Below are 18,668 nucleotides of genomic sequence, written 5' to 3' on the forward strand. Positions count from 1 at the left end.
TGTTAGCTGGCAAGTGTGCCTCCACCTCCTCCGTAACCTGCCTGCTCAGTGACCCTGCAGGCCAAAGGGGAGGCAAGGAAACGCTGGCAGCACCCAGGGAGCCTCAGCATAGACCTGGAGGCACCATCAGACTTCAGTTCCCCCTCACCCGCTGTGCTGGAGGCAAACTGCTGGACACAGGGATCTCCGCTCCTGCAAGGCTGGGCTGGGATCAGCCTAGAGAGTACCCAAGGGGTCCCCTGCATGAATCCATCCTTACAAGGGTGCAGAAACCTCCTCCAAGGATGGTGGTTGGCTTGAGGTGGGACCGCAGCCAGGCTGCAGCACCCAGACCAGCACAGGCACCTCCAGCCATGCAGGCAAGGAGCCAGCTCAGCCCCACAAGTGACATTTGAGGTAGGGGACACCAACCTTTTTGAAGCAGGAGGCTCAGCCATCCCATAGAAATGCCCCAAGTTAGCCTCTGCTAAAAGATGCACCAACAAACTGCTGCAGTGGGGGGACTGCTGGTAGAACAGTGGCCTCAGCCCCACACCAGTGATGCTCCCAGCTCTGGTCTTCCTCAGGCCACCAGGAACTGAGCCCTACACAAAAACCAACGTGGACTCACCCCGCAGGGAACCATCCCGTAGAGCCCTGTGAGCAACACCAAACCACCAGCACCAGGCAGAGAGACCTTCCCACCCCCCAGGGCAAGCCAGGCTGCAGCCTGAACCCTGCCAGGGAAGAAGCCACAAGCTATAATTAAGTCATTACATTTTTTATTTTATAATAAACTTCTCATTTTTCCCCAAGGAAGACAAAAACCGTGAGGCTACAGAACCACATCAGTGAAGAGTATGTGAGACAGACCCAGGCCATGGGCCAGAAAGGATCACCCACTCCCCAGGCAGAAGGGCTCCATGGCCAGGAGCCTCCACAGCCCTTGCTCATCTCCCCACCCCATCAGAGCAAGACCAGTGCTGCCAACTGGAGCTGGCTGAGCAGCAGAGATGGAGTCAGGTCAGGCTAGTGATGGACTGAGAGGGCCACGCTTTGTTCCCCCAACCTGCCATAGCTGCCAGCAAGGTGGGGCAGTGGGTTCGGTGATGCTGCTGCTGCTTCTATTCATGTACATGGTAGAAATTTAAAAAAAAAAAAAACACATGATTTAATTCAAAGCAAAAGAAAAAAAAAAGAAAATCAAGTGGTTGCTCTTCCTGCCCGGCCATCTCACTCTAGGAAGACTTCACACATTCCTTCTCCTGCTCAATAGCTGCAAGAGAAGAGAGGTCCGTTAGTCTCTGGTGGGTTTTTGTGGAAGCACCCACTGGAGAAGGCTGTGGAGCAATCCCCAAGGCCCTGGTGCCCAGTTCTGTGGTTTGACCCCAAGTGGGGAAGATGAACACCTCGAGCGAGAGGGTGATGAGACACACACATGGGTGACACCAAGCTGAGCGCCCGTCTCTAGCTCTCCTCAGGGAAGCCCTACCCTGGGGCAACACCTCAAGCCCTCTGCATATGACCATGCCCTGGACCCTCACCTCCGGCCAGAGGTTTCCTCTGGGTAAAGCCCCAACTGCCCCAAACCACCTCCCTCCATCGGACGGATCAGCACCCGAGGACACCGACCACACCAGCCAAGGGGTGCCCCCCGCAGCCGCGCCCTGCTCCCGGCCCCTCGCACTCACTCTCCTTGGAGGGCAGCGTGTTCTTCTCCTCCGTGTTGGTTTTCTTCAGCTTCTTCTTGTCGAATTTCTCCACCTCCGACAGGTCTGGCTTGTCGCACATTTTGCCTGCGAGGACCACCCCCCCCGCGCTCAGCCGCGGGCAGGGGGATCGGCAGACAAAGGCGGCCCGGCCCCCGCCGCGGACACAATAGCGCAGGGCGGGGCGCGCCGCTTCCCCGGCCCCGGGCAGCCCCGCACCGAGCGAGCGGGCGGCGGAGCGGCTCCCCGTGCCCGCACCCCCCGTGGGACACCCGCCCGCAGCGCCAGCCGCGCTCCCTGCGGCACACAGCGCGGCACCGCCCGCAGCCCCCGCCCAGGGCAGCCCCGAACCGGCGCCAGCCCCGCGCCAGCGCCGTCCCCGCAGCACCCGCACCCCACGGGCCGCGCCGCCGGGTCCCAACCTAGTGCGGAGCTGCCGCGTTCCGTCCCGCTGCGCTTCCAGGTGAGGCTGGCGGGCTCGGCGTGGGGCGGCGCCTTATATAGCCCGGCACCGCCCAGCCTGCCCGCCCGTTGGCTGCCCGCCGCCCGCGCGGCCTGCTGGGAAGTGTAGTCCGCACGCTGGCTGCTGCACCCGCGCGGCTCCCCCGGGAGAACTACCGCTCCCGACGTGCACCGCGGCGCGGGGACAGGGGCGACCGGGAGTGTCAGCCGCGGTGGGAGGGCGCGGACGGGGCTCCGCGTGGACACCGATCCCTACGGACACCGATCCATATGGACACAGATCCCTATGGACACCGCTCCGTATGGACACCGATCTGTATGGACACAGCTCCCGTATGGACACAGATCTCTATGGTCACGGTTCCTTATGGACACCGATCTGTATGGACACCGCTCCTGTATGGACACCGATCCGTATGGACACAGCTCCCGTATGGACACAGATCTCTATGGTCACGGTTCCTTATGGACACCGATCTGTATGGACACCGCTCCTGTATGGACACCGATCCGTATGGACACAGCTCCTGTATGGACACAGCTCCTGTATAGACACCGATCCATATGGACACAGCTCCCATATGGACACCAATCCGTATGGACACCAATCCGCATGGGCACCAATCTGCATGGGCACAGCTCCTGTGTAGACACCAGTCCATGTGGACACTGCTCCTGTACGGACAGTGCTCCGCATGGACACAGCTCGTGTATGGACGCTGATCCATATGGACACAGCTCCCATATGGACACCAATCTGTATGGACACAGCTCCTGTATGAACACCACTCCTGCATGGACACAGCTCGTGCATGGACACCGATCCATATGGACACTGCTCCACATGGACACTGCTTTGCATGGGCCCCAGCTGCCCCCAGCATCACACCCAGCCTTGCTGCCTCCCCACATGTGGGTGCCAGCTGTGAGGGGCAGCGCAGTGGTCCCCTTAGTACCACAGGGCCACTGTCCCAGTCCCAAACCCTCCCCAGAAGCAGGCACCCCCCAGCCATAGGGCTCCAAAGGGATGCACCGGTCTCCCACAACCCTGGCCTAAAGCAGAGCTAGTTTGGGAAAGCAAGCCCTGGGGATAAAAATAGCCACGTGTTTTCACAGCTGGGGATGCTCAGCCTGTGGCTGCACCGGCTCCAGCCATGGCGCTGCCTGGTCAGATCCGCTCTGTACAGCAGCAGCACCAGCGGGCAAGGAGCAGACCATGCTCACAGGGGCGTCACTTGGGTGTAGCAAGGCGAGAGGGTGCAGGAAGCATGGAACCACCGGCACAGGTCAGAGGGGCTGGGGGGCATGTGGGAAAAATACCTGTAGGAGGAAAGAGCTGAGTGTATGTGCAGGAAGAGGGCTGGTGGTCCAGGGGGCACATCCACACTGGCCATCAGGATGGGGAGTGTTTGGAAGGCCAGGATCATAGAATCACAGACTGGTTTGGGTTGGAAGGGACCTTAAAGCTCATCCAGTTCCAACCCCCTGCCACGGGCAGGGACACCTTCCACTAGAGCAGGTTGCTCCAAGCCCCTGTGTCCAACCTGGCCTTGAACACTGCCAGGGATGGGGCAGCCACAGCTTCACTGGGCGCCCTGTGCCAGCGCCTCAGCACCCTCACAGGGAAGAACTGGGAGGTCTTGCAGTGGGGTCCTCCAGGTGCTGAAGGGAATGAGGAGGGAAAACCATCAAAAACTCTTCTGCAGGGATCCGGCTGTCACCGTGAGCAGGAACCTGCTGTGCGCACCAGGGGGTACCAAGTGCGCCTCAGCGGCTCTCCCTCGCCTGCCAGGCTCTGGGGTTCTCTCCAGGCTTATTGGGGATTTTGCAGAGAAAATCCCCAGCAAGCCTGAGGAAACACTCGCTTTGTGTTTCTGAGCTGCCACCTTGGGAGAGGGGCTCCAGCAGCAGCACGTCTTGGCCCGAGGTGGCCCCTTGTCCTGAGGATACAGGCACCTTCCAGCTCCAGCCAGCAAACAGGCTCTGAACTGAAGAAACGCCGATGTTAATGTACACGGCAAAGGCAAAGGCCAAGATCTAAGGCCAGCATTAAGCTGCGGTTGCTGCTCTGAGAGCAGTCTGAATGGCAAACAGCCTCTGGTCCCTGTCTGCCAGGAGCTGCTGCAGGCAAAGCCCCAGGCCAGGCTGCTCCCACACCAGCTTTATCTGTGCAGGGCCCGGTTTGGAGGGTGCCCCATAGCCAGGAGCAGCAAGCCCAGCAGAGCTACCCCTATGAGCATCCTTCCAGCCCACCCTGTATCACAAAGCCCAGCCCGAGCTGAAGAAACAGCTCATTTTTTCCTGCGCAGCCAAAAAGGAAACAAAAAACCCCCTCAGTTTCAACCTGAGAGCAGGAAATCCTTTTTGCCTTTATGCAAATCATCAGACAAGTGTTTCACCGTGTGTTCACCCTCCAGCTGTGCTGCCTTCCCCCTCTTCCCCTGCCTGTTCTCCGCATGCTTCTCCTTGGCGGATGCTGCACAGCCTGCGGTGGCTTTTGTCCCCAGCGGGCAGCGAGTGCGCAAGAACCCGGGCCCCATCCTCACCCTGCCCATGCACAGCCCCTCGCTGCACCACGGTGCAGCGCTGGGTGATGAGCTCCATCCCCTCCACGCTGCAGCGCCTTGCAGACGGGGTCTTTGTCTGCCCGGGCACAAAGTCCCCGCTGTGGCCACGCTCCAAAGGGAGCTCCCCTTTCCCTGTGCTGCAAACCACAGCCAGGGCAGCCTTAGAGCCCTTTGCACTTCCAATACACAAGGTGTGGGAGCTTTTAAAAGCCATCTTGCATAAAGAACAAGGAGTTTCTATCCCACCAAGAGCTTTTTGAACCCTGACAAATCTGCAAAGCCTCCCAGAACTGCCCAGCCTGCTGCTTCCTCATGCACTTTGGTATTTCTGCTTTCAATAATTGATAATGAAAGAACTGAGACATCAACAGAGAAGGGGAAAGCAAACACAGCCCTGACCCGAAATAGAAGAGAGTGACTGCCAGCCATTTTAGATGAGGTTTCGATCTCCCTCAGAACACGGCTGTGGGGGCTCAGACACAGCCTCACTAATAGCCATTTCCAGGAACGCTTCATTCTCTTCTACAGAAGGTTTTCTCTATCTGACCAGTTTGTTTCAGCCTCCTCCTTGCAGGAACAGGCAGCCCGGCCCTGAGCCCCTTCAGCCACCACCGGGCTGTGAGCCAGCGCCACAGCTCCCCAGCTGACATCTTCCTGCCCACATTTAACCCCATCCTCCTTCCAGACCATCGCCTTCCACCAGGGCGGGAGCAGAGACCCCAGAAAGGCAGCCAGCACAGGGGGCCGTTGTCTTACGCCAGGGCTCACTCCTCCCATAGATTTTGCCACTCCTTCCAGTTCCTAAAGGGGCTGTTAACTCTTACTGATTGCCCACCAACAGCGAGGCGAGCTGCTGCTCTCTAAATCACAGAAACACCTCCAGGAGCTGAGGAATCACCTGTACACTGCAGGGCACAGGGAGAACAGCAGGAGGGAGCTGCTGCGAGACGAGTCTCATCTTGCCCCCAACAGTGGACAAGTGCTCTGCCTGCAAGGCAAACCCAGCTTTCAGTGGGCTTCGGGCATCCCCACCTGCGTTAGCTTCGGCTCCCCAGGCACATGAACATTCACACTTGCTGTGCTATGCGGGATTTCCCCTACCTTACCATTGTGTGAACAGACTTGCTCAGACACAGAACCGAACAGTGCGAGAGAAGCTGCACTGCCAGCCCTAAGAATTAAGTCCAGGAAATCAGATACAGAGAAAAGCCACTGCCTACAAGGAGAAGTAGCTTGGTCCCAAGCTTTTCCTTCCATGTGATGTGAGCACAGCCAAGCTGAACCTCACTGTCAAGAGGTTCAAACCAGATGACCTCCCAAGGTCCCTCCCAAATAACATCATCCCACGATCTACCTTGCAGGTGACCCGGCTCAGAAGATGACCATCCCTTTGTCAGGTTTTTAGAAGCATTTACAGGCAGAAACCATGGTTTTTAAATAAAAGTTTAATTCCTTCATCAGGTTTAAACACAAACGCTGCTGAAAATCCTCACGCCGCTGCTCAGTGCCCCAGCTCTCGGCTCGCAGGGCACTGGCAGTGTTGCAGCAGGGGCTCCAAATACAGGAGGCAGGAATCAGACTCTCAGTAGAGCTCAGTGCAGGATGCAAAGCAAGGAAGCAAGAGACACACTTTCTGGACAAACACCAATTCTTATACATAAAGAAAAGCCCCACACTGTAATAGAAGTATTAACATTGCCACAGGACAGGAGTTCTAGGAAGGGAGAAAAGTCTTCAGTAAAAGGCACAACTAAGGAAGTACTTCCCTAGATCTTAACCAAGTCTTCCAGTTAGTTCCACTTAGACCCCAGCCTCTCACAGACATGCTGGTTACTCTAACAAGTCATTTCAAGTTCCTTATTTTCCCTTTTTCCTTTCCTCTAGCTCAAAAACAAATAAAAGAGGAGTGCTTATAAAAACCAGCACATAAAAGAGCTTGGTCTATAACCTCGTAAGAGTCCAGGAGAGACTTAACAGTTTACCTTATGATTGTCTGGTACAGTTACTCAGTATTCAAGTTTCAGATGACATTTATACCTGGGAAGCTCAGCCAGCTCTAGTTTTTGGTGTTTTTCATTCAGGCACTTTGCTGCCTGTCAGGTTTGGTGTCAGATCCACAGTTTTCCCAGTACTATGTACCACCAGCCTCTTCAACCCGTTGCTGTAAGCACCCATTAGCAGCATCAGACCCACTCCAAGGGCTTTCTTCAGGCTTTGTAGTCCTGGCAACCTCCTCTGCTCCTCGGTTAAAGATCTTTGCAAGGAGCAACACTTTCAAGGCAAGGCAGACAGTGACCAGGGCAAGCAACTTACAGGACAATAGGACTGCAGGCAACAAGAGGCTGAGACAGCTGGACACAAAGCTGTTGTGTGTTAGGCCACCCAGTGTCTGAGCAGGCACTTGCTAGATGCAACAACCAAGCTACTATGGGATAAAGAGGCTCAGTTTACAAGTGTACTGGTAAAAAAAGGATCCATGATCTGCACAGCAAGTCAAGGTGCAGCTATAGCACATGGCAGCACTCCTCCCATCGCTAGCAAAGCCAACAAGCTCTGAAACTGAGCAACTGGTTTCAGCCTACACTAGAAACTAAAGCACACAACCATCATAAGTCCTCTACATAAGAGGGAGAAGAATGCTTGTCCAGGGTGAATCTTGAGCGCTAACTTAAACACAGCAAGGCAGTACTGCACAGACTATGCTCTCACCTTCACTCTGCTGTGTAGCATGCTAAAAGGACATTTAATTTCATTAATAACTAAGATGAACTCAAGGTTGAAAGCTACACCGATCTCCTTCCATGGGAGAAAGCTGTAGCAGAACCACCTCCCAGGTGTCCCCCAGGGTTTTACCTAAGGTTAAGCTTGGTCAAGATACAAGCCATCCCCACCGCGCTTGAAGGGCTTCTGTCAGGTACAGAGTGGTAAAACAGCCAGCAGTCTCTCGGGCTCTTCTGTAGATCCACATCAACATGTCCTAGGGAGCGTTACTTCCCAAGCAATTTAGGGTGTGCATGCCAGATCATCTAACCCTCCCCCAAAACAACTGTGGCAATTAGCCATGTGTCAGTCCCGCTCTCCACAGACCTGCAGAGCTGAGTCAGTGTTACTGCTGAGCCTCAATGCACAGGGATGCTGGTGGAGTTGGAGTGTTAGAGATGAGCTTCCCCCCTCCAGCCTCCAGTGCTGGGATCAGAGCCAGTAAGGCTGACTTAAGCAGGAGGAGCTGTGGAGAACTGCACTGGAACAAGCAGAGTCTTCTACTGAACTTTACAACAAGCTGAACAACTTTTGGTTTTAAAAAAAAGCCATACAAGCAGCAGCTGACATCTCCTGTTATAAAGGGACATGGCTGAATAGGTAGGAGACAGATTCCCCATTATGAGTCCTCCTGATGGCCTCTGCAAGGATCATTGAGATGTCAATCACCTGCAGGGGAAGAAAGATGTGTCAGCATCACTGAGGGAAGACACCGAGCCTGGAAGAGCGGCTGTTAAGTTGGGAAGAACTTAAACTCATCACCCAAACTTGTAACGTGCCAGATGCAAATGATTCTACACAGGATTGAGATTTAATTACATATAATTCTGAAGATTCTACATTAGCAACAATTATTTCCCTGTTAATCTCTGTCAGGATGACAGTGTCACCTTTCTTTGCTGAGACTCCCTCAGCTCAGCCTGTTTACCCCAGGACCATCTTATGTACTTTGTGTAGGTTTGCAGAGAAGTTAGGGGAGTCTAAATCACGACCAGGTTGCCTCCCTTGAGCCAAGAGGCTTCACCATCACTGCCAGCAGCCGAAGCCAGACGAAGCTGTGCTGCAGCTCCGGTCCCGGGTCTCTGTGCTAGCTCCACCTGGCGGGTAACCCAGTTAACAGCAGGGAAAGATGAAGTCTCAATAAGCTCTAGCTCTGAACCCCAGCAGCTAAAGCATTTTTGGTGCATGTAGACTCAGTAAGAAGCACCATGTTCATGGTGCATTAAGGAAACAAAGTGAAATCCATATTTAACATTTCCAGGTAGTTTGTATCCTAAGGAAATGAAGAAAGAAACTTAAGAACTACAGAGCAGACAGAGCATGAGACTTAAATCCTTTAGTTCTGTGTTTCTCACCACTGAACATCAGAAGTTAGTGTAAAACAGTGAGGTGTTAAGTGAGAGCCTGAGCAACTGCTCACTGCAGTCTTGGCTACAGCTCTTTACTGTAACTAATATTACTGATAACCAGTTTAGCATTTTGCCTACATGAACTGTAGTTGTGGAGCTTGGAAAGAACTGAAGCATCGGACATTTTACATGTGCTCAGTTGCAGGAATATCCAGAGGTTAGTGCTGAAAAACATGCAGCCCAATAGCAGTTTGGCCATCAGCTTAGAGCTTTATTCCCAAAGGAGCCTAAAATTCACTGCAGCTTCAACCAGCGGAGCTTCCTTTTCCACCAGAACCCTGGTACTGAGGACCTGCTGCACTTAGAACACAGCACTAGCTGAGGCCTTAGCAGTACCATTCACATTCCCAAACCTTCTCCAAATGCCTGTGTCCATATATATCTGTGCTGGTGAAGCTAGTACTTAGGATGTCCTTGGTTGTGTATATGCTATAGCAGTTCCTGAAGCTTCTGATGGGACCTATTATGCCTGGAATGCTCAGGTAAAACAGGAAACCCTCAAGTTCTCCTTAGCTCAAGTTGTACAGACACTTTTTTTTTCCTTTCAGGAAGTCCAGCTTGGGAAAACAAACCACCACAGTACTTTTTGCTAAATGGAAAACCCAAGACACTGATGAGCAGTCAAAGACCAGCTTTTAGCTTTCATAGGACAGCAAAGTGTTTTTTATCTCTGGCAAGTATCTGAACATTGTGGAAGCTGTGTCAGCTGCATCTTGGTCAAACCAGCAAGACGTGTCTGTGGGACAACACTGCGCTCCCTCTCCAGCTCACTGGCGCTGCTATTAAGACCAGACCTGAGGCAATCACCTTCCCCAGAGCAGGCAAAAGGAAGGGACACTCTGCTCCAAGGGCTGGGCATTAGGTGATAGCTACACAACTGAAGCTGGCATTCCCGGCTTCAGAAGTTCCTAACTACTTCTGCTTCAGTATCGCGTACCATCAGCACACCACTCCTCTGAAGTGTAACTGCTTGCTCACATCACAGCCCCCTTGGTTCAGTGATAAAACAAGCCCTGGAAAAAAATTTACTTAAATGAACTGTCCCTAAGGAGCGACAGAAGAGAAAGTAGCTGCTCACCTGGATTTTAGGGCACTGCTTCATCTTGTCCTCCTGGGGTATCGTGTTTGTGACCACAACTGCCTCAAAACAGGCGTTGTTGATCCGAGAGATTGCTGGCCCAGAAAAGATCCCGTGAGTCAGGATAGCATAAACTTTGGTGGCTCCTGCTGACACAAGCCTACGAGGTGGGAAAAAGGAGAAGGATGAGAAATTCTTAGCAAGTATTAAACTGATATTAATGCAAGGCACTTAGTAAGCATGAAAGGAGACAATACCATATGCTTAAAGGACAGGCCACCTTTGACTCCCCGCTCCAGCCCACTACTGGTTTGGGGGAAGGGAACAGTTCACAACAGCACCATAAAATCCACCACAGAAAGTATACACTGAAAAAAAGATGTCCTAAGCCCTGGGACATTTGGACTAGGTAATATAAATCACCTGCCATGGTTTTTGCCAACACAGGTAGCAGGTATTTAATGCTGAGTGTTATATTTGCTGGTGTTTCTAGTGTAGAGGCTTGAACTTACTTCTAACAGAAATTCACATGTATGACCTTAAGCTGGTGGACCAGATAGAACTTAGTTCCACCTGCATAGCCAGCGATGGTCTAGTGGAAGACATTTCCTTCAACACAAGCATTTTTCAGATAAAAAAGACTCTATGGTCTTCTAGCTATTCCCACTGTGAGAACTTTCATCAGGCTTTTTACTTACTGTGTATGACATGAGATAATCAAGAAACTGTTAAAATACTCTGTGAAACCTGACATGCAAATAATCTGCTTAACTCATGCCATAGCTGTCACTAACTCTCATTTTCTGATTTAGGAAAGAATCGATCAGCCCTACTCACTTGTCTGCAGCATGACAGATGGTACCACATGTGTCTGCCATATCATCTACCAGAATGGCCACTCTGTCTTTCACATCACCCACCAGGACCATGCGATCCACTTCGTTTGCCTTCTTGCGCTCCTTGTGAATGAGGGCGAAGTCTACATTCAACCGATCCGCAATGGAGGTCACTCTGAAGAGAGAACAGTTTCCAAACAGCACTTAACTCCGCACCAGCTTCAACTGAAGCTCTTAAAACTATTAAGCACAAACTGCCACTGCAGTAAGAGAAGCTGTCACTGCATCTGTTCCTGCTCCCAAGCAATTAGTAGAAGACTCTCTGCCACCTTAAGTTTCCCTTCAAGCAGTTAAACTGCAATCTCTGATCTGATCTTTCCCAATGACAGCAACCAGATTGAGATAAAACAGTCTTCACCCTGACCACTGTGAATTAATTTGCACTTGTAGCTCAAAGCTTAGTCAGCAAATTTGGCAAACCTGAAGTGATCAGAATGCTTGGGAAGTTGTTGTCTGTGTAACACTACACTGGAAATGCTTCAGCTGTGCTGCAACAGGGATCTACTTGCACTCATATAATCATTCAGTCATCATGCATGCAAGTGCTGGCATAAGCACAGTGGAGAGAGAAACATCCAAGAAAATGCAAGTCCACCACCTCACATTTACTTTGGTTAAACTGCCCACGGAACAACCTTACTAGAGGGACCTGAACTTTGTGTATTGATACTAATGAACAGTAAAGCGACTAAAAGCATTAAGAGCGAGAAGGAACAAAATACACATGCCCCTACGAAATCCTACACTTGAGATAAGCAGATCAGACTCATCACCCTGGAAGTGTGAACAGATTAGTTTAAACAATTAGTGTTTAACAATTTGTTGTTAACAATTAGTTTAAACAATTAGTTTAAACAGATTAGTGTAAACAATTTAGTTTAACAACAGAAGCTTGTTAAACTAAATTGTTTTCTGAATTATTTAGTTCTGGAGTATCTCCATAAAAAGTCACACCAGCCAAGATCTACACATTTCGGTTTAAGTGGCCTTTGAAGAGGCTTTTGAGGAGTCAGATGACTTGGCTGACTTGGCATTTCATATACTGCATTATGCAACAAGCTACAGAAGTGGCTGAACATACAAACGGTCTTGTCCAATACATGGGCCACAACAAAGCTACAGAAGACATGCAGCAACCTACAGTGGAATTATCTGTTGGCTGTTTGTAAGATAGCTTAGAACACTTTAAAGTATGTGAATCAGGTCAGCGTGCACCAATGTTTTGGTGTTACGATCCTGGATTAAAGATACATCTCCACTCCTCTGCTGTTCACATGTAGCCCATATACAGAAGCATCAAGGAACAATCTAGTTTCTCCTAATAAGCACCCAAGAACATTCTGAACTGCTCACAAACTGGCATGTTTATCTGCTGAAAGATGGGAGATTGTCAGACTACCAAAGTAGAAATGTGCTATAACATATGCTGCTGCTTTCTGGAAAGGAACCATCTATCTTCCTTGCTTCCAGCCTGCTAGTAGCAAGCTTAAGTCCCAGCTAGACATTAAAATGAAGAGTAATAAAGTGCCTGGATAGACTCAGCTTAATACTGCAAAGAAAACAGCCTGGATAAACACGTATCATTAACCAGCAGCAGTAACCTTGTCTTGACATAGGGGTATGAACTACGTAATTCCCTCCTTCAACCTGCATAATTACCCTCCTACAAATTGTTTTAATACAAGGGATGTAGTAATTGCCCAATTCCTACCTGTGCAGCTGTGATTCTAGAAGCTGTTTAATCCTCTGTGTAGCTCAAGAGATGTTCTAAACGTTCCCTAGGAAGACTATGTGACCACTCTTCACTAGCTGCCACAGGCTGCCTCACAGAAGGCAGGCTATCAGGGGCAACGTGTGTTGTAAGCATAAGGTGACAAACACTCTCAGGAATTCAAGTCCATCCAGAAGCAGCACCTCGAGCTGGCTGGCTGACAGCTTACCTCTTGGCTCCACCAGCATCTGGTGAAACAATGGTGCAGTTCTTCCACTCTGCAATATTCTCTTTGATCCATTTCAGTACAGCAGGCTCAGCATATAAGTTATCAACAGGGATATCAAAAAAACCCTGCAAGGAACACAACAGGAACTGTAGCTGAAGATCACATTCCAAGAACAGCTGGAAGAAGCATCCTGTATGATCAGGCATGCAGGCACCTCCTTTCCAAAGCTTCCAGCTTTCCTTTCTATTTCCCTTAATGCAAGGGCAGTATCTTTTGGGATCCAGAGAACAGTAATGTAAGGAGTCTTCAGAGCCAGAAATAGTTCAGCAGCATAAGTAACACACCTGACACCTTCACAACACGGAACTAGTTCCATCCCAAGGGGGTGCAGAAACCAGCAAACACTCATTTCCAGAGCAGCTAACTGCCCATTTACAGAGTCAGTCTTTAAAACTCATTACCTAAACTGCTGGCATCTACAGGAAATCCAAGAAAAGGCTTGAGTAACATTTGTTTTTAAACTAATGCTGGTCCCACAACTTTACACTGCCCCAGCAGATGCCTCCAGGTAAACCTCAAAGGTCACTAAAGGCTAGAAGATAATCCTGGACAGAGAATAACAGGCAGGAGAGTGGGGGCAGCTACTCCAGAGGAACACATCAAGGTACAGGGGTAACAGATCCTTCCTGCCATTACTCCTTCTGTGCTCAGCACCCAGCAGCTACAAGAACCAGGCTGAAACCAGCCAGATGCTGGAAGTGGATATACACAAACCCAATTATTCAACTGTATCTCACCACTGCTGCTGGTGAAATGTCAATCCTATGGCACACACCATAAACTTCAAGCCTTTTAAGAAAGTGGCATCCCCTCCACACTTTGGGCTCTGTTCTTTTATTCCATGATCTTTCTGAAAGCTTTCTCAGCTGTGCCCCCATAGATTTTTATTTATTTCTATCTGAGACAAAGTATTTCTGGGCAAACTACACTGGAAGAAATGGCACTGCAGCAAATGGCTGCATTTGCAGCATTTCCATCCAGCCTGCCTGCCTCACCAGACAGTAGATACCTTCTGGATTCAAAGTGTTTGCAGCAACACAAGAGAGATCCTCTCCCCCTTTCTGTTACACTGAGTTGGTTTCTTGGTCTGAGAGCACTTGCTCAAGGTGAAAAGAAACAAGACTGGGAATGGAACAGCTTGCTGTCTCTCCTCTCCCTTGCCACTTCCCTTACGCAGCTCTGGGCAAGACTTCAATTGCTCTGTGAGACTGTTCTGTTCACTAAGCCAGCAAAACCCATGAATAATTTTCAATTCACCAAGAGCTTGGAAAAGAACCAAAACCCACTTATGTGGAAGGGTGGCAATGAATGGATACAAGTGGGATTGCCCATGTTGTCAGCAGCAAGCTATCAGATCACTGTCCTGGTCAACTGGACCCTCACGAGCAGCTGTGACAGTGCTCCTGCAGGCAGAGCTAACTGCTCAATTCTCCCTCATAATTTAATAAATATCAAAAAGCTCTACTAAATATTTAAGAACACTCTGGACAAAGACATTCTCCATCTCAAATCCCTCAAAGGACCAGTTAAGAACACACAGTGTCACTGTGTGGTAATAAAAGTTGCACGGATCATATACTAGCCCAACATTCATTTACACAGGGCTCAATAAGCTCAGTCTGTTCAAGAACAGCTGTAATTTCCTTTACAGATGAACCTGTTCCCCAACTCCCCATCCTCTTCTGACTGATTCCACAAGTCCCTTCCAGTCCCACGTTCCCAAGTCCTGATCGCTGCTCTGTCTGAACAAATCCAGGTTGCTGGAAAGCCTGCAGGGCAGCAAAGATGCTCAGACTGGAGCAGGTAAAGCACTTCCTGATTTTAGCTCCTACCTGAATCTGAGATGCATGCAGGTCCATGGTGATTATATGATCTGCACCTGCCACAGACAGCATGTTTGCAACCAGCTTGGCAGAGATCGGAGCTCGACTCTAGTACAGGAAAAAACAGTATTTAAGACAAGTTCAATTCCTTCATCAAGATGTCAGTCTTCCACTTCTAGGCAATGATTCACAAGCAGTTACTAAAAGGAGTACTGATTTACATTGCATCTTTTCATCAACTGGTGATTACAGCTTGGTGCATTCTCAAGAAGAACTAGATCTTTATGAAAAGATGAATTTGCAGTCCGATGCCCTGAGGTTTAAAGAAATTAAAATAAGTTTTATTGCCTCCTTTACATATTCAAGTTCATCTAATTCCTATACAGCAGTCAGAACTTTTCATTCGTCTTCTGAGCAGAAAGCTTTAGCAGATCCCTTACCTTGTCCTTTTTGTCCTGCCGAGCGTAAGGGAAGCAGGGTATGACAGCTGTGACTCTGCTGGCTGAGGCAATCTTACAGGCATTTATCATGATGAGGAGCTCCATCAGATTGTCGTTGATTTCACCACAGCCACTCTGCACAATGTAGACATCCTCCCCACGGACACTCTCGCCTATTTCCACACTGGGAACAAATGAGGAAAGGAGAGTTGTATCCAAATACAAATTCAAACACAGCCCATTACATATGCCTGCAGAGCAACCAAGGCACTGCACTCCCCAGGGTCTGTGGGTGACACTGCCATATAACCAAGGCTGTTGAGCATGAACACTGATGCTTATTTGCTCAGTAACTATTTTACGTCTCCCTAATGGTTCAGTCAGGCTAAAAGCACTCAGCCTGTACTCTGGATCAATACAAGCTGAGCACGTAAACACCCCAGCACAGGCCTTGTTCCCCCTGAATCACAAGTACAACCACCTCAGCTGAAAGCAGCAGTGTACAAAGGAAGCAAGGATGGTGGCCAGCCAGCAGAGAAAACAGAGCCAAACTTCTACCAGAAGCTATCCTGCAGCTGGTCATTATATTTGGAATCATAACAGCTATTCAGTGGCTTGAACAGACAAGCCCTCCAGCATTCCACTTTGGAAAGGCTTTTGGGGTTAATTTCCTCCTGGATGCAATGCACACTAATCCCTGCTGATGAAGGGACTGAATACAAGCCAAAGGTCCTGTTTGCCAGCAGCAAACTGCCAGCTCCAGCGCATGTATCGAGACACCTGCACCAGAGGCAGAGCTGGAAAGAAAGCCGGAGCCTCAGCTTTGAGGCTTCATACAGGGCAAAGCTGTATAAGGCCTTTTGTTAAGGAACAGATTAACTACTAAATATTTTCAACATCTCAGTTTAGAGACGCCTGCCACAGGTTTGGAAGTAACCAGAAGTCAGTCTACTAAGGACGAATCTCCCCCAGTTTCTCTCTGGCACAGGAGATGCTCACCCCCTCTGCAGACTGCTGCCACACCAAACTCTTAGGAAGAAGGAGAAAGACAATGACCTGACCCATTCCCAATGGCTTCATTTACAGAGCACCTTAGGCTAGATTCCTAATTTTAATATTTCATTCTCTGATCTTCCTCCCTGTTTAGTCCACATGATTTGATGGCTGCTATGTATTTACAGCCTTACTGCTCAATATCCATCAGCAAACTGTAGTCATCTTCACTGCACACTGACCTACACCATACACCAACCTCTCATGAAGCATTTTGGCCAGCAGGAGAAATTTCTGCTAGGTAAGTGTGTGAATTAACAGTAGTTGGCAAACGAGCATCTCCAGCTGTACTCACTAACAGTCAGTTAAGCTGATTCGAGCCACTTATAATACAAAAGAATCAATGAACTATTTGCTGAAACAATCTTCCTTTCTCTGGGAAGCATCTGCTATTAGTTTATTAAGGTAAATAAGGTTTCTCTGAGGTCTTAAAGTCACATTTCCTGCTGCCATCAGAACCTGCTGGCTGGCCAGCTGGATGGAGAAGAGCAGTTAATAGAGAGCAGTGAGTACAGTGCAATGGCTGAGAATCAGACTTTAATAACTCTCCAAAGTTTCCAGTTACAATCAATACCCATGCAATAGATGCACAATATTCTACCTCATGTGCACATCTTGGATACTCCTGGAAAAAAATTACTGTCTCCAGAATAAACGAGCGGGTTGGAGCAACCATTCAAGGTTCTTTGTATCATACTGTGTGGTGTATACCTGCTTAGAGTACTTCTCTAAACCAAGCTTTAAGAGCTCTGACTAAATTCTTAGCCCCTCCTTTCCTCCAGCTTCTTCAAGTAGGATGGAGAAAGACTTATAAAGCATAGAGATGGAAAACAAGAGAAATGTTAGGTTTCAAAGCTTGGGGGAACAGAGAGTGCGTGACTGCAGTTGCATCACGGGCTGCAAGGTGGTGTCAGCCTCTTATCTTCCCTGAGTAATTTTAGCAGCACCTTTTAAGACTCTGATGCTCTTCAGAGCAGTTTAAAGGCACCAGCTTCAGCACCAACCTGTCACGCCTCAAGCCATCACAGGCTAGACTACGCATGGAAGAGGCTCATCAACATAGATGAAAGCCGGGAAGATGCATTCCCATCAGCTCCCAGCTTTTGGGGTGCTGTGGGCAAACTCCGCCTGGTGAATCCCGCCGCTCCGACCTCTGACACAGAGACTGGGTGTCGCAGCCCCTCTGCTGCCCGCTCGGAGCCCCGCACCCCGCAAGGAAAACACCGGGTCCCCGCTCGAAGCCCCGCACACCGCGGCACAGCCCGCCCGGAGACAGGCGCTTTCCCGAGCGGGCCGCTAGAGGCACCGCCGGGGCCGCGCAGCCGCCAGCACATGGCGCTGCCGGGAGCTCTCCAGGGAGCACCGCAGCGCACGCCTGCCCCCGGCCGAAACACCCTCCTTCCCGCGGGGCTCCCCGGCGGGCCACGCTCTGCCGGGCCGGCTGCTGTCGCTCCCTCTCAGCCCGCACTCGGCACACAGCACGGCCACCGCGCTGCCCCACAGAACGCGGCTCCGGGCGGGGAGCTCGCCAAGCGGAGGGACCGCTCAGCTGAAGGACGTTCACGGGAGACCCGGCTCCACAGAGGTCCCCGGGTGCGGGCCCACGGAGCCGAAGCTGCCCCAGGCCCACCCCGCACTACAAGTCCCAGCATCCCCTGCGCGACGACTGTGCGAGGTGCACGGCGGCAGCGCCCCGCGGCCCGCCGGGAGCGGTAGTGCGGGCCCCGCCTCACCATGTCTCCTGGTTGCTGAACTTCTTGGTGACCACCTTGCCCAGCTCCAGGCCGAGGCGATCCGCGATCTTCTGCGACAGGTCCTGGTGCGAGCTCCCGCTGAAGATCTTGATGTTGGGCATGATGGCGGCTGCGGCGGCACCAGCGACGCTCTTCTCCTTCTCCTCGTCCCCGCTCCGCCTCGCACCGCAGCCGGCCGCCGCACGGGGACCCGCCCGCCTCCTGCGCGGGGACGCGGCTCGCTGAGCGCTGGCCACGCCGCCTCGCCCCTACTCCGCCATTTTGCCCCTTCCCGCTCCCCGCGCACGCCCTTTATAGACTCCTCGCCCCCGCGGACACGCCTCTTCGCGCTTACGATTGGCTGCGCGCGGCGGGGGGCGGAGCCCTGCCCGCCCTTGCAATGGCGCGAAAGGCCGGTGGGCGTGGCTTAGCGCCCCGCCGGAACAACGGTTCCCTGGTGGAGAGGGGGCGGGAGGGGAGTCCCTCTAAGGGGTGGGGCGTAACGCAGGAGGAGGCCTGCGATTGGTCGGTGGCCGGCAGTCTGGCCTGTGCATGGTCAGAGCGGCGGCAGCGTCGCGGCGGGGTAGCGGGTTCGTTAGTGGCATGATTGGCAGGTCGCCCCCCCAGCAGCCGCCATGATGGTCCCGTCCTTCAGGGGAGGCCCCAGGGCGGGGGGGAGGCGGGGGAGAGGGAATGGCCGCGCTCCCGCCGCCCAGTGCCCCGCGCGCCGCCGCTCGCCGCCGAAGCCCCGCGGCGGAG

General features: G+C 51.4%; 2 protein-coding genes across 5 annotated transcripts; both read right to left on the minus strand.

Annotated features, from left to right (window-relative positions):
- Positions 1 to 744: 744 nt before the first annotated feature.
- LOC115612907 (thymosin beta-15A homolog) lies at positions 745 to 2,290 on the minus strand. Its single transcript, XM_030497781.2, has 3 exons — positions 2,111 to 2,290; positions 1,671 to 1,775; positions 745 to 1,255 (listed from the first exon to the last, which is right to left on the minus strand). The coding sequence occupies exons 2-3, from the start codon at positions 1,768 to 1,770 to the stop codon at positions 1,218 to 1,220; spliced, it is 138 nt and encodes a 45-aa protein (XP_030353641.1). The 5' UTR covers positions 1,771 to 1,775; positions 2,111 to 2,290; the 3' UTR covers positions 745 to 1,217.
- A 5,151-nt stretch (positions 2,291 to 7,441) lies between these two features.
- On the minus strand, positions 7,442 to 18,209 carry LOC115612904 (ribose-phosphate pyrophosphokinase 1). 4 transcript variants are annotated; one of them, XM_030497774.1, is made up of 7 exons: positions 17,910 to 18,209; positions 15,124 to 15,307; positions 14,693 to 14,791; positions 12,801 to 12,925; positions 10,802 to 10,975; positions 9,965 to 10,124; positions 7,442 to 8,146 (listed from the first exon to the last, which is right to left on the minus strand). In XM_030497774.1, the coding sequence occupies exons 1-7, from the start codon at positions 18,029 to 18,031 to the stop codon at positions 8,054 to 8,056; spliced, it is 957 nt and encodes a 318-aa protein (XP_030353634.1). In that variant the 5' UTR covers positions 18,032 to 18,209; the 3' UTR covers positions 7,442 to 8,053. The 4 variants fall into 4 exon arrangements, with proteins under 4 accessions (XP_030353634.1, XP_030353635.1, XP_030353637.1 ...); XM_030497775.1 differs by lacking the exon at positions 17,910 to 18,209 and adding an exon at positions 17,124 to 17,392; XM_030497777.1 differs by lacking the exon at positions 17,910 to 18,209 and adding an exon at positions 17,181 to 17,390.
- Between the last annotated feature and the right edge of the window lie 459 nt (positions 18,210 to 18,668).

The sequence above is a fragment of the Strigops habroptila genome, chromosome 9 (genome assembly GCF_004027225.2).
Source record: "Strigops habroptila isolate Jane chromosome 9, bStrHab1.2.pri, whole genome shotgun sequence".
In the NCBI taxonomy this organism is placed as follows: Eukaryota; Metazoa; Chordata; class Aves; order Psittaciformes; family Psittacidae; genus Strigops; species Strigops habroptila.

Excerpts from the sequence above, each read along its gene's own strand:
- LOC115612904 (XM_030497774.1), bottom strand. The coding sequence starts at position 18,031 with ATGCCCAACATCAAGATCTTCAGCGGGAGCTCGCACCAGGACCTGTCG. Across the intron at positions 10,125-10,801 it reads ATCTGTCATGCTGCAGACAA|GCTTGTGTCAGCAGGAGCCA; the intron begins GTGAGTAGGGCT and ends CCCACCTCGTAG. Across the intron at positions 8,147-9,964 it reads AGCAGTGCCCTAAAATCCAG|GTGATTGACATCTCAATGAT; the intron begins GTGAGCAGCTAC and ends CTTCCCCTGCAG.
- LOC115612907 (XM_030497781.2), bottom strand. The coding sequence starts at position 1,770 with ATGTGCGACAAGCCAGACCTGTCGGAGGTGGAGAAATTCGACAAGAAG. Across the intron at positions 1,256-1,670 it reads CACGCTGCCCTCCAAGGAGA|CTATTGAGCAGGAGAAGGAA; the intron begins GTGAGTGCGAGG and ends CTTCTCTTGCAG.